Source organism: Callorhinchus milii, unplaced genomic scaffold, assembly GCF_018977255.1.
Source record: "Callorhinchus milii isolate IMCB2004 unplaced genomic scaffold, IMCB_Cmil_1.0 Scaffold21, whole genome shotgun sequence".
Classification (NCBI taxonomy): domain Eukaryota; kingdom Metazoa; phylum Chordata; class Chondrichthyes; order Chimaeriformes; family Callorhinchidae; genus Callorhinchus; species Callorhinchus milii.
Window position 1 is genome coordinate 1,479,659 of NW_024704762.1, and position 16,156 is coordinate 1,495,814.

The 16,156-nt window shown below is 50.4% G+C and overlaps 1 protein-coding gene across 1 annotated transcript in view; it reads right to left on the reverse strand.

The window, feature by feature from the left end:
* LOC103188345 (phospholipid-transporting ATPase ABCA1-like) overlaps positions 1-16,156 on the reverse strand; it is a 79,518-nt gene that overhangs the window by 33,235 nt on the left and 30,127 nt on the right. Inside the window, exons 9-21 of the mRNA XM_042342629.1 lie at positions 14,310-14,399; positions 13,583-13,820; positions 13,281-13,420; positions 12,665-12,781; positions 11,922-12,113; positions 11,431-11,636; positions 10,229-10,405; positions 9,588-9,810; positions 8,552-8,773; positions 6,419-6,623; positions 4,654-4,764; positions 4,093-4,264; positions 2,776-2,907 (exon numbers count right to left, since the gene is read on the reverse strand). Of these exons, the coding sequence (XP_042198563.1) occupies positions 2,776-2,907; positions 4,093-4,264; positions 4,654-4,764; positions 6,419-6,623; positions 8,552-8,773; positions 9,588-9,810; positions 10,229-10,405; positions 11,431-11,636; positions 11,922-12,113; positions 12,665-12,781; positions 13,281-13,420; positions 13,583-13,820; positions 14,310-14,399 (2,225 nt within the window). The remainder of the gene's footprint in view (positions 1-2,775; positions 2,908-4,092; positions 4,265-4,653; positions 4,765-6,418; positions 6,624-8,551; positions 8,774-9,587; positions 9,811-10,228; positions 10,406-11,430; positions 11,637-11,921; positions 12,114-12,664; positions 12,782-13,280; positions 13,421-13,582; positions 13,821-14,309; positions 14,400-16,156) is intronic.

Here is a 16,156-nt window from a genome sequence, read left to right on the forward strand (position 1 = left end):
AGAAATGTTAGAAAGCAACTTGGAGGAATTAATATTAGTAAAGAAATGGTTTTAGGTAAATTATCAGGTCTTAAAACTGATAAATCTCCTGGACCTGATGGCCTACATCCTAGGGTTTTAAAAGAGGTGGCTACTGAGATAGTGGATGGCTTGTCTTTGATCTTCCAAAATTCTCTGGATTCTGGAACGGTTCCCATTGATTGGAAGATTGCAAACGTGACACCACTATTTAAGAAGGGTGGGAGAGAAAAGATGGGGAACTATAGACCAGTTAGTCTGACATCAGAGGTAGGGAAAATTCTTGAGTTCTTAATTAAAGATGTCGTTATGGGATTCCTGGAAGACCATAACAAGATTAGAGTCAACATGGCTTTACAAAAGGGAAGTCATGATTCACTAATCTTTTAGCGTTTTTTGAAGATGTATCTGCAGGTTAGATAGGGGGGAACCAGTAGATGTAGTATATTTAGATTTTAAAAAGGCATTTGACAAAGTGCCACACAAAAGGCTATTGCACAAGGTTAAGGCCCACGGGATTAATGGGAACATATTAGCATGGATTGAAGAGTGGCTAACGGGTAGAAAACAGAGAGTAGGGATAAATGGGTCATTCTCGAATTGGCAGGAGGTGACTAGTGGAGTGCCACAAGGATCAGTGCTGGGCCTCAGCTATTTACAATCTACATCAATGATCCAGACGAGGACATTGAATGTAACGTATCTAAATTCACGGATGACACTAAACTCGGTGGGAGAGTGAGCTCTGAGGATGATGCAAAAAGATTGCAACGGGATATAGATAGGCGAGGGGAGTAGGCGAGTAGGTGGCAGATGGAATTTAATGTGGGGAAGTGTGAAGTTATTCACCAAGGTAGAAAAAATAGAAAAACAGATTATTTTCTGGAGGGGGAGAGATTAGATAGTGTTAGTGTTCAGAGGGATTTGGGTGTCCTTGTACACCAGTCGCAAGAAGTTAGTTTGCAGTGCAGCAGCAACTAAGAAGGCGAACGGCAGTTAGTGTTCATTGCAAAAGGTTTAGAATATAAGAGTAGGGAAGTCTTGCTGCAACTGTATAGGGCTTTGGTGAGACCGCACCTCGAGTATTGTGTGCAGTTCTGGTCTCCTTATTTAAAAAAGGACATACTTGCCCTCGAGGGGGTGCAGCGTAGATTCACTCGGTTAGTTCCTGGGATGAGGGGACTGACCTATGAGGTGCAGAGCTCCTGACTGCTCTGGTCGTGTGAACACTGTTATGGGAGTCGATCAACAGTCCTGGCCCAGCTCCTGGGGTTGGTGTCTCACTGAGAGCCAGTCAGACCAGGCAATCAGCAATCATCATAATAATGCTTCTGTTTGGTACAGCGCCTTATCATGTCAGAAAGACATCTCACAGCGCTTCACAGGATTTACTAATTCATGGAGTGACTCTGTACTTGTAGGTAAATGTGACAGCATAATTTCAGGGGATCAAGTTCAAGATCCTCACCCTCACCTTTAAGGCCATCCATGGCCTCGCTCCCTCCTACCTCTCTGACCTGCTGACTCCCTACCAACCTGCCCACTCTCTCCGTTCATCGGGCTCCGGGCTGCTCCATGTCTCCTGCCCGACCCGCCGTCCCATCGGTGGCCTCTCTGCCCCCACACTCTGGAACTCCATCCCATGGTCACTTTGCCTCACTTCCTCCCTCGCCTCCTTCAAGGCCGGTCTCAAGACCCTTCTCTGCGACTGTGCCTTTGGTCTCCCTCCCACCTCTCTGCCTTCCCTCACCCCTACACCACCCCTCCCCCATGCTCGGTCCCCGACACCTGACTGTTCAGCACTTTGGGACGTCCTCCCAAAGGCGCTCTATAAATGTCATTTTGTTGTTGTTGTAATTGCGCACAGCAATGTCCCACAAATAGCCATGAAATAAATGAATGACTAATTTATTGAGGATTGTTGGCCAGGACATGGGGAGAAACTCTTTTCTTCTGCGATAGTGTCACAGGATCTTTCACGTCCACCCATACAAACAGACAGGCCCTGGGAATAACGTGCTTCGCCCACAAAATACATAGGAACACAGGAACAGAGTAGACTATTCAGCGCTGGTGCCTGTTCCGCCATTCTATTAGACCATGGCTGATCTGTACCTCAACACCATTTATCCACCGTTGCTTCATATCCCTTAATACCCTGACCTGACAGAAATCCAGCAACCTCAGTCTTGAACCATTACTGTGTTTGACTGCACTGTTTTACCTTGTCAAGAACATTGGAACCAAAGGGAATGGCCTGCGATTAAAGGGGGTAAATGCAAATACTATTTGTAAATGCGGAAATACTATTTCCGTGAGCAAGTAGTAAGTGTATTAACCAGGCTCCCCCCCAGGGAGACGGTGGAAGCAGAAAGTGCCGATTCTTTCAAAAGCAAATTAGATTTCTTTTAGGAAATTATATCGTAGGACACAGTATATAGTTTGGGACACAGCACGTACAAGCGATGGCCAGGATGGTGGAAGGTGAACTGGATGGACCTTGGCCTTCTTTCGTCCTGCAATTCTTACGTACACAGTCAGACCACTTAACATCCTGCGAAGCGCTTTGAGACATCTCGACAACGACAAGACAAATACAAGGATTATTATGAATTATTATTATAACATTACAATCTGAAGGACGTCGCCTCAGACATTGCAGAACCCCCCAACACTGCAATGGAACGTCAGCACAGACTATGGTTAGGAAGCTTTAATTATTTTCACTGACCTGCGTCTCAGTCGTGTTGCACTGACCTGTCAAACAGCACGTTATGCTGAGGGCACATGCCAAGCGATTTCCTGATCAGATCCATTTCAGTGAAGATATCTCGGCCCAGAATGTAGGCTGTCCCCGAGGTGGGGGGGAACAGGCCGGTCAGGATAGACCTGCGGGATACAGAAGATGACGTTAGTAACGTAGAGCTGGGGGTTGAGCCCAGGCTTCACTGTCTGTAGATCAATGAGTGTTGGTCACCCAATGTTGACCTCTCATTGCCCCAATGATGTGTCGGTTGGCCAAATGGTCACCGTTGGGCCTAAAGGGCAACAACAACTTGCCGGGACACAACGCCCCTCATGCAGGATAGCGTCCCAGAGCATTTGACAGAAATGGAGTATGACACTAAGGCGGGGGGATGGGGAAGTGATCATAGGCACGGTCGAAGAGGAAAGTGATGAACGTGTGGACGAGTGTTTCAGCTATGTCCAGGGTAAGGTACGGTTGGAGGCGGGCAACTTGGCGAAGGTGGAGGAAGGCGGTCCTGGTCAGGGACCGGATGTGGGGAGGAAGGACAGTTGGGGGTTGAACCTGATGCTGAGGTTGTGCACAGGTTCAGTGAGTCCAAGGGATAGGCTGGGGAGGTTGAGGAGGTCAGAGCCGCAGGACAGGGCAGGGGGAAGTGGACGGGGGCGGGGGGGGAAGAGGAATATTTCAAGGACTCTGGCTTTCTGCAGTGCACAATCTCGGGGACCACTGATCTCAACGTCCATCTTACAATTAACTATGTGGTCAGTTGCCCGGCCGGTCAATCATGTTGACCAATTGGCACGATTCATTGCGTCCAATGTACAGCACCGTCTGTGAGGCAGAGGATGGATATACCCGAGAGAAAGGGACTGACTGTTCTAGCACAGGAACCCAGGCACCGTCTGGCCCACAAACCAATAATAATAATAATAATCCTTGCATTATCACGTCATTGACGCATCTCAGCGCTTCACAGAATATACTGTAAAGTGAATTGACTGTGCTGTGGACGGAACATGGCAGCCAATTATCCACAGCAGCGTCCCACAAACAGCCGTGGATTGAGATTTTGAAGGGATTATTACCCTGGAAAGTGATCTGCTAATCGACTCAGAACCGGGTTCCTACTCACTGCGAGGTAAACAGAGTCATGTGGAGTAAGAAAACTTGCCTAAGGTTTCGCCCTGTCCGGGAATCGAACACGGGTCCTATTGCTTGCGAGACTAGAGCTCTAACCACTGAGCTACAGGACTCCGAGACACCTTGACCAGGTGAGAGCTTCCCACCCACTTCCCTGACCTGACTTGACCCTGTGTGAGGCTCACATGGTGGTGGTTTTGCCGGCTCCGTTGTGGCCGAGGAAGGAGGTGATCTGGCCCTGGTAGAAGTTGAGGCTGAGGCCATTGATCGCCATCTTCTCCCCGTTTCTGTAAACCTTGACCAGGTTCTGGATGGACACACCCAGCGGCAGGTGAGTGGGCTCCTCCTCCAGATGAACTGCGAAAAACACAGAAGGACATTTGATTGTTCACCTTCAAAGCCCTCCACGGCCTCGCTCCCTCCTTCCTCTGTGACCTGCTAACCCCATATCCAGATTTCCGCTCCCTCTGCTCAGTGGGCTCCAACCTGCTCCATGTCCCCCGCCTCATCCGGCCCCTCACCTTACCCTGGACATAGCTGAAACACTCGTCCACACGGTTGGGAATTCAGCCTCGCTGCCCCCAGCCTTTGGAACTCCATCCCAGAGTCCCTTCGCCTCACTCCCTCGTCTCTTTTAAGGCACGTTTGAAGACACTCGTCTTCGACCTCACCTTCGGCCACCCTCCTAACCCCCACCCCCACACTACCCTCACCCCCTCCCCACGGGTCCCGCTCTATCCGGTCACCTTTGGTCATGCTGCATGCATCAAAGTCCAGCTTGTTCTGTGGCAGGGGCTCCCCGCACCAATAGCTCCTCAGGAACAGGAAGAACCAGGGCTTGGGAATGCCGTACTGTCCTGGGAAGAGAGAGGAAGAGTGAAGCGATGCTGGGCTGGAGGAATGGCACCAGCCTAGGCCCAGTGAACAGCCCAAACCACAGCAATCCGCAGTTGGCTATAGTGATGGCACAGTCAGAGATTCCTAACCAGCCATCAAACCCAAATGACAAGCCTGGGCAACACCATTTAATGGAAGTGAAAACCATTAACCCTTTACAAGCCAGACACTTTTATTCATACTCCAAACACCCATACATTAACGTGCCTCGCTCCCCCCCCACTGGAATTTGTTTTAACCAGCTCAGTCAGTATCACTCTCTCTTCTGGGTTGGAAGGTTGTCCGTGACAGAAATTAGCTCACAGTCTAGTCTGACGTCATGCTAAATTGAGGTCCCATCTGCCAGTTCAGGTGGACATTAAAGAACCCTTAAAGATAAGGCCATGGCACTATTGAAAAAGAGAAGGGAGTTTCTCTCTCTCTCTCCTCGGGTATCCTGGCCAACAATCCCCTGGATGAATCATTCATAAGAACATAAGAAATGCTAGATGAAAAATAACAAGGTCCATCTTGTTCGCCTTCCACCTTCCTGGAGGTCGCCTGCACACATGTCCCAAACTCCCCATGTCCTATAATCCCACAAAGTTACTTCCTAGAAGAAAACTATCTAATCTGTGTTTGAAGGAATCAACATTTCCTGCTTCAACCATCTCCCTCGGGAGCCTGTTCCACTGGTTCACTATTCGCTCACTGAAACAGTGTTTGCATAGATTCGTTCTGAATTTATCCCCTTCAATCGCATTCTCTGGTTCTACTATTCTGGACAAGTTGAAACAGCCCGTTATGATCTATAGTGTTTTGCCCCTTTAGAATCTTAAAGGTAGCAATCATGTCGCCTCTCAATCTTCTCTTTTCCAGCGTGAATAAGGCCAATTTATTTAGTCACTCCTCATAGTCCAATCCCTCCATTCGCTCAATCATTCTGGTTTCCCTTCTCTGTATCGTCCTGATTTCTCCAATGTCCTTTTTGTACTGTGGCGACCAGAACTGTACAGTCTCTAAGATGGTCTCACCAATGATTTATACAGTGGCAGGATTACCCCACTATTTCGGCTGCTATTGATCTTTTGATATGAAATGCTGTACTCTGTCCAGCGCCTTGGGACGTCCTCCCGACGTGAACGGCGCTATACAAATGTAATCGTTATGTTGTTGTTGATATAGAACCACGTAACTGTTTACAGGACCTTGCTGGTATGAAATGACAGTGGTGAGCGAGAACGTGTTTGAGGTCAACGCCTTGGGACGTCCTCCTGATGTGAAAGGAATTATATAAATGCAATTTGCTGTTGTTGTTGTTGTTGAGATGTTTCAATGAAAAAGCGTTAACAACTCACAGCCACGTGGTGAACGAACGATTGACCTGGGGAATGGTCAGTCAGGACAATAACAACAACTTGCATTTACACAGCGCCCCTCACACAGGGAAGCATCCCAGACCGCTTGACAATGGTGGAGCATGTTGTCGAGCGGGGGGCACACTGGGAGACGCTGCCTTCTCTTATCCAACAGCGTGACGGGGTCTTTAATCCACGTGAACAGTCAGGTGGGACCTCGGTTTAAGTTAATTAAATAATAAACTCTTCTCGACACGGACGGCAGTGGCAGAGGTACCTGGAAAGACGGCCTCAATGTACCAGGTGGCAACTCCGTACAGGCCAGCATCAAAGAGCATGAGGAAAAGGGAGGTGTTGAAGTTGTAGGCGTCACCCTCCACTGGGCTGGAGCCCAGGTTAAACCACTGGATGCCGATGCCTTGCTCCTCGTACAGAGAGAAATACTCACAGCCAAAGCCGAAGGCAACCGGGGACAACAGGCTCTGTGGCAGAGAGACAAGCAGTTGGTGAGTGGAGGACATCGGACTCAGGCAATTCTCCCCCCACCCCCATCACACCGCTTTAGACTGACAATCTCCCCCAATCCTCCTGCTCACCATAATCCCCCAACCCCTTCAGTCTCTTCTCCCTCAGATCCCCACAGGTTGGATCTCCGACCTGTGTTGAATCAGCTGATCTCAGCCAGTCAGCCTGGCTCTCTGGCTCAGAGTCAGAAGGTTGTGGAGTATTGTGTGAAGCGTTTTAAGACGTCTCGAAGACGTGAAAAGCGCTGTATCAAATGCAAAGATTATTATTGTGAGTTCAAGCCCCCACGTCAGAGGAGAGCATTGTCTTATCTTGAAAAGAGAAGAGTTTCTCTCTCCCAGTGTCGTGGGCAACAACACCTTAGATAAAATCGTTCATTCAAGACATGGCTTTTTGTAGGACATTGCTCTGCACAAATTGACTGCTGTGTTTGCCTACAAAATACAGTATACTTTACAGTAAATCATGTGAAGCACTTTGAGACATCTTCCTCATGCAAAAAACCTACATAACATTACAGCCCAGAAAATGAGGGTGTTCAGGAGAGGAGGGGGAAGGTACATGTACTCACCCCACCCCACCCCCGACAAGACCAAAATCCCAGAGAGAAACTGTACGTTACTCAAAGACAGAAATCCTTCCCTCATGTTCCTGGGCAGTTGCCTGAAGCTTGAATCAGGGGAAACATTTTCCTAAATCGTATGATTGAAACAGAAACATAGAAACAGAAGGAGGCCATTCAGCCCCTTGAGCCTGTTACGCCATTCTATAAGATCATGGCTGATCTGTACCTCAACTCCAATTACCTGCCCTTGCCCAGTATCCCTTGATACCCTGACCTAATAAACATCTATCCACCTCAGTCTTGAAGATGTGAATGGATCCAGCATCCATAGCCTTTTGGGGGAGAGCGTTCCAGATTTACATTACCCTTTGGGTGAATAACTGTCTCCTGATTTCACTCCTAAATGGCCTGGCTCCAATTTTAAGATGATGCCCCCCCCCCCTTGAAATTGAGCAAGAATGTCAGTCAGTCTTTCACTGAACTCATTACAAAATCGCTTGCTCATCTCTTCAGGAACAGGAATAAAACCGGGAGGAATTGATGGAAATATTCCATCAATCAATCAATCAGTCAATCAATCAGATAATCACTTTCATTTCCAGCTCAAATCAGTCAGACTCATTTATTATTGACCGGCTTGTCCATTAGGCAGAGTCAGGGGGTTTCACCAGACAGTGACTCCGACACAAACACTCATATATCTGAGCGACACAAACACTACCAGGTGAGGGGAGTGGTGATTAGTTACTGGAGAAGTCACTGGGAACACTTAGCAGGTCAGGCAGCATCTATGGAGAGAGGAAAGTGAGTTGACGTTTCAGATCGATGTCATCAACTCCCTTTCCTTTCTCTGTAGTTGCTGCCTGACCTGCTGAATGCTCCCAACGACTTCTACTTTTGTGTTAGTTGAGTCCTGTAGCTCAGTGATTAGAGCACGTGACTCGCAACGGGACAAGTGGAATTGATTCCCGGGCACGGCGAAATGTTGGGCAAGTTTCCTCACTCCACACGCATCTGTTTACCTCGCAGTAAGAAGGAACCCGGTTGTTAGTCGATTGGCGGATCACTTTGTTGGGGTTAATTATCCTTTTTAAAAAATAACTTGGTTGTTCAATCCATGACTGTTTGTGGGAACACTGCTGTGTGCAATTGGCTGCCGGGTTTCGCCCACAAAATATACAGTCACTACACTTCACGGTATATCCTGTGAAGCGCTTTGAGAAGTCTCGAAGATGTGATAAGGCGCTGTATCAAATGCCAGGATTATTATTATTATGACCGCTCTGGGTCAGGCTGGTGAGCTGGGGGAGGGTAACTCACCGCAGCGATGCGGAGGGGGTATGTGACGTGGTCACGCCAGGCCACACACAGCACGTAGGGCAGGTACAGAGAGAAGTAGATGATGCCCCCGCAGGCTGCGGCTAGGTTGGCGCCCGAGAAGAAGGTGCTGATGAGGAAACACTGCATGATGGTGGCGATGGCGAAGGTGGCGAGGAAGAGGAAGACCACGGAGGGGTCGCTGTACGGTAGGATCGAGCCTTTCTGCAACATCAACCAAGAGTTACTTCAATGAGCACCAACACAACACGCACACGCCAGGCAATCAACTAGCCCAACATGCACACGCCCCGCAATCAACCAGCCCAACACGCACACGCCACGCAATCAACCAGCCCAACATGCACACGCCACGCAATCAACCAGCCCAACATGCACACGCCAAGCAATCAACCAGCTCAACACCCATATGGCGGCCATTTGATATAGAACAACTTATATAGCGCCCTTCACGCAGTGTAGTGTCTCGGAGTGTTTGACAGTGGCAGTGGAGTCTGACCCCGAGCCGGGAATAATGTAGGAGGGAAGTGACGAAAGACGCAGCATTGCAATGAGCAGCATGGGTAAGAAATGCTAATATTTACATGTGCCAACCCCTCCCCCCTCCCCCTCCCATCCCATGCTTGGGTGGGTGTGAGATAAAACACAGTGTCACATTTAGACAACGGATGCAGAGCTCATACATGTGGCTGGGGTGGAGTGGGGGTGGGGGGTGACTCAACCGACACAGGGAAAATCATATTATAGAATTATACAGCACAGAAGGAGGGCAGTCGCCTATCGTGTCTGTGCCGGCTCTTTGAAAAGAGCTTCTAAATCAATCCCACTCCCCTACGCAATCCCCAAAGAACTGCAAACTTGTCCTCCCCAAATAATTATTGTAAATCTCCTTTGCACCCTTTCCAATGCCTTGACATCCTTCCTAAAGTGTGGTGCCCAGAACTGAACACAGTCTCTAACGGGGAGAGGGGTGATTATCACCAGACTGATTCCACTCCCCAATGTTGGGAAGGTTTACCTTGAGGATCAGGATGAGGAAGGCAGAGCTGATGAGGAAGGGGATGAAGCTGCTGATGAACCAGCTGACCCACAGGATGCCGTTGCTCAGCCCCATGATCTTCATGGTCTCTTTCAGCCGCGCCTCCTTTTCATGGACCATCCCCTTAATGATCATGGCCACCGAATAAATCCAGGCCAGGGTCATGAAGAGAGGTAGCGAGCGGTTCAACACACGCAAAAAACTGGATTGAAAAGGAAAACCAAAATTAGGAGAATTTTTTGTGTGCATCGACACACACAGTATATATAATATATACAGTGTATTCCCATATATACATACACAGTAGGTGAGAAATGATATATATATAGTATATATACATACAAATATATCCTACATATGTACAACTCCCTCCAATCCCAGTCTTTCCCAAAATTCTCTCTGACTGTCCCCATTCTCTGGGATTGTGAGATCGATGCTCCTTTGAGTGTGTGCGAGTGTATGAGTGAGTGAGTGTGAGGGAGATGGAGATAAAATGAGAGTGTGGGTGAAAGTGAGTGAGAGTGTGGGTGAAAGTGAGTGAGTGAGGAAGAGCGACTGCGACAGAGAAGGTGAGTGAGAAAGATAGCGACTGATCACGTTGCTCGGGCTCTGTCACTTACACATCGTCCACGTAGCAGGGATACGGCATCTGCTGCAGGTAAATGCCCGTCTTCTGGTCGCTGCCGGTCAGCACCCTCACCAGTGCCCCCTCTACCAGGTCCTGGATATATACGAAGCCACCCCAGATGTAACGCAGGTCGTCAAAGGGATCGGCTGACGGTCCCGGGTCCCAGAACCTGGGCAGAGAATCACAGGGTTCACACACGTGTGCCGACGGCTGGTGAAAACCAACACAGAGCAAGTCACGGGGGAGAGTTCCTATATATTTATATATACTAATAAAACGACAAAGTCTGTCTGTCTGTGCTTCAAGAAGGATCTCAATAACCAACTGGCGTACAGACATGATTTATACCTCATCTGAAAGGAACTGCATCTGGGAGTAACGTGGGCATATTTGTGTTCGGCTATCTTCTATTGTTCACAAGTTCTGACTTTAAATGTATTTCAGTATTGCATTTTTCGCTGCAGTTACACCACTGCCAGCTGACCGTGGGGCTATGGCATCCTGCGTCACAGAGCACAGCCAAATGGCGGCGGGAACAAAATACCGGACACAGACACGGCAACAACAACAAAATTACATTTTTAAAGCGCCTTGAATGTCAGGAGTGCATCCCAAGGAATATGAATTATACATTTATATTGATCATTATAAAGATACCTAAGCGAAAATCAAACCTTTCAAGGATAAGTAAAAATTCTAGACAGAAGAGTGAATGAAACTGAAGAACAAAGATCAGCGCGGCTGCACTTCAATGCTGAAAGGATTGCAACAGTATGCAAAAATGAGTTGCCCACTAAAGAACAGCATGGCCAAAATGAGTCCTCCCACAGAAGTCCTCTCAGATGAGAAGAAATAAAGATGAAATATTTGTCTGTCTGTGTTAATCTACATTCCAAATTGGTTGCAAGTGAAGCAGCAACGGGTGCAGCTGGTGTATAACATAATAGTAACAATAATCCTTGCATTTTTGCATGTCCCACTCTTTTTGAATAGAGCTGCGGGATCATTAATGTCCACCTGAACAGGCAGACGGGACTGCAGTTTAGCATCTCATCCGAAGGACGGCATCTGGATGGATCCAGAACCAATTGAGGATGAGGAGCGCTCTATAAATGCAAGTTGTTGTTGTATGAACAAAATATTCCTAGGAACATCAAACCCTGTTGCATTTGACAAGGAGATCTGGAGCCAGACCTGTCCTTGATCTTGTTTGTCCGAGTGACGTCGTCGATGTCCATCCTGATTTTGTACGTGATGTGCGGCTGCAGGTCGGGGGTCTCACTTTCGTTCATCTGGAAGACCACCCCAGCCCAGAACTGACGCTCCTCCAGCAGCTCTAACGCTCGGACCACCAACACGTCCTCTGTGGCCACCGCCTCCAGTTTGTTCAGAGACACACACTGTTAGGGACAGAGAGAGACACAAACTGTTAGGGACAGAGAGACACACACACTGTTAGGGACAGAGAGAGACACACACTGGCCCCACCCATCCACTCAGGCCCACTCCTTACCACCCGACCACTCCACCTCCCATCCATCCAGCCCTGCCCCTGGCCAGCCGGCCTCTCCCCTCTCTCCCTCGGGTGGTAACTTGCTGCCCCTCCAGTCACGCACTGGCCCATGCGTGGACCACATCAGAAGGCGCCTCATCACAGGCCTGTCACGGGAGCACATGCTCTGTACCTCGATGACCTTGGACAGCGAGTGGATCATCTGATCCACCTCCCCGTACGCTCGCTTCCAGGTGTAGCCGGCCGAGCTGGAGGGCTCCGCGCTGCCGTTAGACAGGAAGGTGGCGACGCTGGCAGCATCCCAGCCGCTGGAGTTCAGCTGCAGGTCCACCAGCTCCGACACAGACGGGTTCCTCAGCATCTTCTGGGGAGAGAGACCGACCACAATCACATCAGATCAGAGAATCCCGGCTCCATCACAGTGACTGCCCGTCAGCCTGAAAACTCACTCGCTGCGCTGTCAATAACACAGCCGCTGATGAGCCCCTCCATGCCCTGCCCTGCCTGGCACCGCCCCTCCCTCACAGCCCCACCCTCTCCCTCCACTTCACCACCCTCTTGGCTCCTCACTCCCCACCCCCTGGCTGTGCCCCTCCTTGCCGTGTCCCTCCCCTCCTTACCACGCCAGCCCCTCCACTCCCCCAGCACTTGCTCCTAAGCACCTCCCCTCCCACCTAGCAACTCCTGGCCCCATCCTCCCTGCCCGCCCACTCCCGCACCCCTCCCCTTTCGGCACCCCCCTTCCCAGCCCCTCCCTTCCCAGCCCCTCCGCTCCCACAGCCCTCTCGTCTCAGCCCCTCCCACCGTGCACCTCCTGCCTCCCCCCCTCCCAGCATCTCCCCTCCATGCTGGGTCCCTCCCCTGCTTGTCTGACACCACCCCTCCCCCGCTAACCCCCCCGCCCCCCGCACTCACCTGAAGCAGGTGAACCTCCCGGCTGCTTTCCAAGAACTTCCAGATCTGGGGGCCGATTTCGGCCCAAGACCCCCGCACCTCCCGCAGCAAGCTCAGCTCCTCAAACGTGCGGTTTACCTGCACAGAGCGGAGAGGTTTAATAATGTCCAAAACCTGAACAAACTGACAGGTTACAAGAAACAAATTCCACGCCCCACCCCCCCACACACACAACTACGTAGGCGGTAGCACTCATGCTCACACCCGGGTCAAAAGGTTGTGGGTTCATGTTGGCACTGTGAATGGATACCATCCAGACTGACATTGCAGTGCAGCACTGGGGGAGCATTGCATTGTCTGAGATTCCGATCTTCGAATGAGACACCAAACTGAGGTCCTGTCTGTACCTGTTCAGGTCTATGTTAAAGTGCCCACAGCACCATTTGGAGAGAGAAGGGAGCTTCTCATTCCCGGTGTCCTGGACAACAACCCCCCAAATAAAATCGTTCCCTCAGGCCATGGCTGTTTGTGGGATGTTGCTGTATGCAAATTGGCTGCTGCGTATTTTACAGTATATCCTATGAAGTGCTTTGAGATGTCCTCATGGCATGAAAGGAGTGTGTAAATGGAGTCTTACCTCTTTCATGATTTTCCACGTGGTGGGAGTGTTTGGGGTGTAGAGGATTTTGCCAATGAAGAGCGGTTTGATTCCCCGCCACATGATGCGAGAGATGGGGTTGGATTCTAGATTCCTGACCAGATCTTTGCAGTGAGGAGCTGCACGAGAGGCAAACAGATCTAATCACACCACAGCCCAGCCCCTGCCCCCACCCCCACCACCCAGCTCTGCCCCTGCCTCCCGGCCCCGTCCCTATTGTCCCTATCGCCCACCCCTATTGTGGCCGAGGGAGTGGGGAGGGGGTGGGAGGCGTTACTCACGTGTTGAATTGTCGAAGCTGATGGCTTTCTGGTCTGTGCTGTTTCTGCCAAACAAGAGCTTGTAGTCGTTGTCCTCATACCAGTTGAGTGAGGGGACGCGCAGCCCCCCTGCCTCAGGGTGACCACACACGATGCGGGAGATGGCCTGAAACATGAGCTTCGGGGACCCTCCCGTGGGGGCGTTAGTCAGCCACTGCACCTCGTCCCGGAAATCCCGGAAACTGGTCACCTGGGAAAACTGGGTTGGGACACAGAGAGGGAACGTCAGTCACTGAGGGGGAGAGAGGGGGGAGAGAGTGGGGAGAGAGGGCTCAGGGAGGAGGCAGGGAGTGAGAGAGGGCGCAGGGAGTGGGAGAGGGAGTGAGAGCGCGGGGAAGGGAGGAGGGGGTGGGAAGGAGGAGAGAGAGCGCGGGGAGGGGGGAGAGAGAGTGGGGGGGAGGGGGAGAGAGAGCGGTAGGGGGAGAGAGAGGGCGGGGAGAGGAGAGAGGGGGCGGGGAGGGGGAGAGAGGGAGAGGGAAAGGAGGGAGGGGTGTGATGATGGGGTAAGGCGCTCAAATGCAAGGAGCATAAGGATGATTAAATAGTTTTCAGTGATCGCGTGTCGCAGAGCATGGTCACAGTGGGAGCGGTTAGTGGAGTGCTGTGCTACGCCAGATGAGAGAGGAGAGGTCTCCTGTCTGTCAGGGAGTCAGGGAGGTGGTGGAATGGGAGGAGAAATCCAGTTTACCTCCTGGAGGAGAGACGACATTCCCTGGATAAAGTGCTCCATAGCGTCCATCACCTCCAGCATGCTCTCCGGGCTGGAGGGCAGACTGTCCTGAGGAGAAAATGAGGGGAGTGAGGGTTACGCCGGTCAATAACAACAACAAATTAAATTTATGCAGCGCCTTTCACAGCAGGAGGATGTCCCAAAGCACTGGACAGTGAAGGGTTTGATACAATAATAATCCTTGCATTTGATATAGTGCCTTATCAGGTCTTCGAGACGTCTCAAAGTACTTCCCAGAATACACTGTAAATATACTGTGAGTGTACTCTAAGGTGACCGGACGCACAGTCAAAGAGGAAGGTCCTGAGATGGGCCTTGAAGGAGGCGAGGGAGGGGGCGAGGTGGAGGGGCTCCGGGATGAAGTTCCATAGGGGGAGGTGGGGCAGAAGGGTTAAAGGCCCAACTCTGATGGTGGAGTGGACAGGGCAGGGGATATGGAGCAGGCCTGTGCCCGCCGAGTGGAGGCAGGAGGCAGGTTGGTTAGGTGTTAACAGATCGCAGAGGTAGGGAGAAGAAGTCCATGGAGGACTTTAAAAGTGGGGACAAAAATCTTCAACTCCTCTTGGGGGGGATGGGGAGCCAGTGGAGCCGGGCGAGGGTGGGGGTTTGGTGGGGGCGATTGGTTCATGGAGCTTATTGTGGGAGACACAGTAAGCTCTCCGGGGAGGGGGGGAGAGGGGGTAACGGGGGCAAACAGTTTTCAGTGATGACATGTCGCAGAGTCCTGAGGAAGCATTGTCACAGTGGGAGCGGTCAGTGGAGTGCTCTGTCTACGCCAGATGAGAGAGGAGAGGTCCGCAGACTGAAGACAAGGATAGTTACTATTGTCATCATTATCATTATGTTACAAAAGCTGCAGAGTTCTGGATAATCTGCAGCTTGTGGGGGGAAGAGTTGGGCGGCCGGCGAGCAGACAGTTAGTGTGGTGAGGCCTGGGCGTGATGAAAGCGTCGATGAGGACAAACTATGACAAGGCAGCGGAGCCTTTAAATCAGTACCAACTGTTCGAGCTGAGGTCACAGGGGGTTGTGAGGGTGTGGAATAGATAGGGACACTCAAAAGAGAGAGATGGACAGAGACTTGTGCAGCAGAGGAATTAAGGGGGTGGGGGGGAGGTTGGCAAAAGGGCAGGGAATTAAAAGATATTAAAACTTTTGCCTTAAAATGCAAGATTGCACAGAACGTGGCTTATTGTTGTACAAAATTATTATTATAAAATGTGTATTTTTCATCCACAAATATACATTGAATCATCCACTTTACAGTATATTCTGTGAAGGGTTTGACACATCTCAACGATGTGATAAGGCGTTATAGCAAATGCAAGGATTATTATTATTATTATTATTACCTCTCCACAAATGCACTCAACAGCAATAACCCTGAAGCTCTTGAACTGTGAACGTCTCTGGCGAAATGTTTCCGCAGACTAAAGACGAGGATAGTTATTATTGTCATCATTATAATTATATTAAATTTTAAGACAAAAATGGTCCTGCAGGCTACGACGAGGTAGAATTCCAGGCCTTCAAATCACAAAGAGGTTTGCTGATGGAGCAAGGAGTTAAAGTGGCCTTGGAGTGGGTATCCCATCTTGCTGTAAAGGACTACTGGTGTCCTGACCGACTGTCTGTCCGACATCAAGTCCTGTCGAGAGCCAACTTTCTCCAACTCAACGTCAGCAAGACCGAGGCCCTCCTGATTAGCTCGCGACAGCGTCTCCGCACCTCGGGCGCTGCACCATCAGCCTCCACGGCTGCCACTCACCCTCACTGAGCCGGTCAGGAACCTGAGGGTCTTGTTTG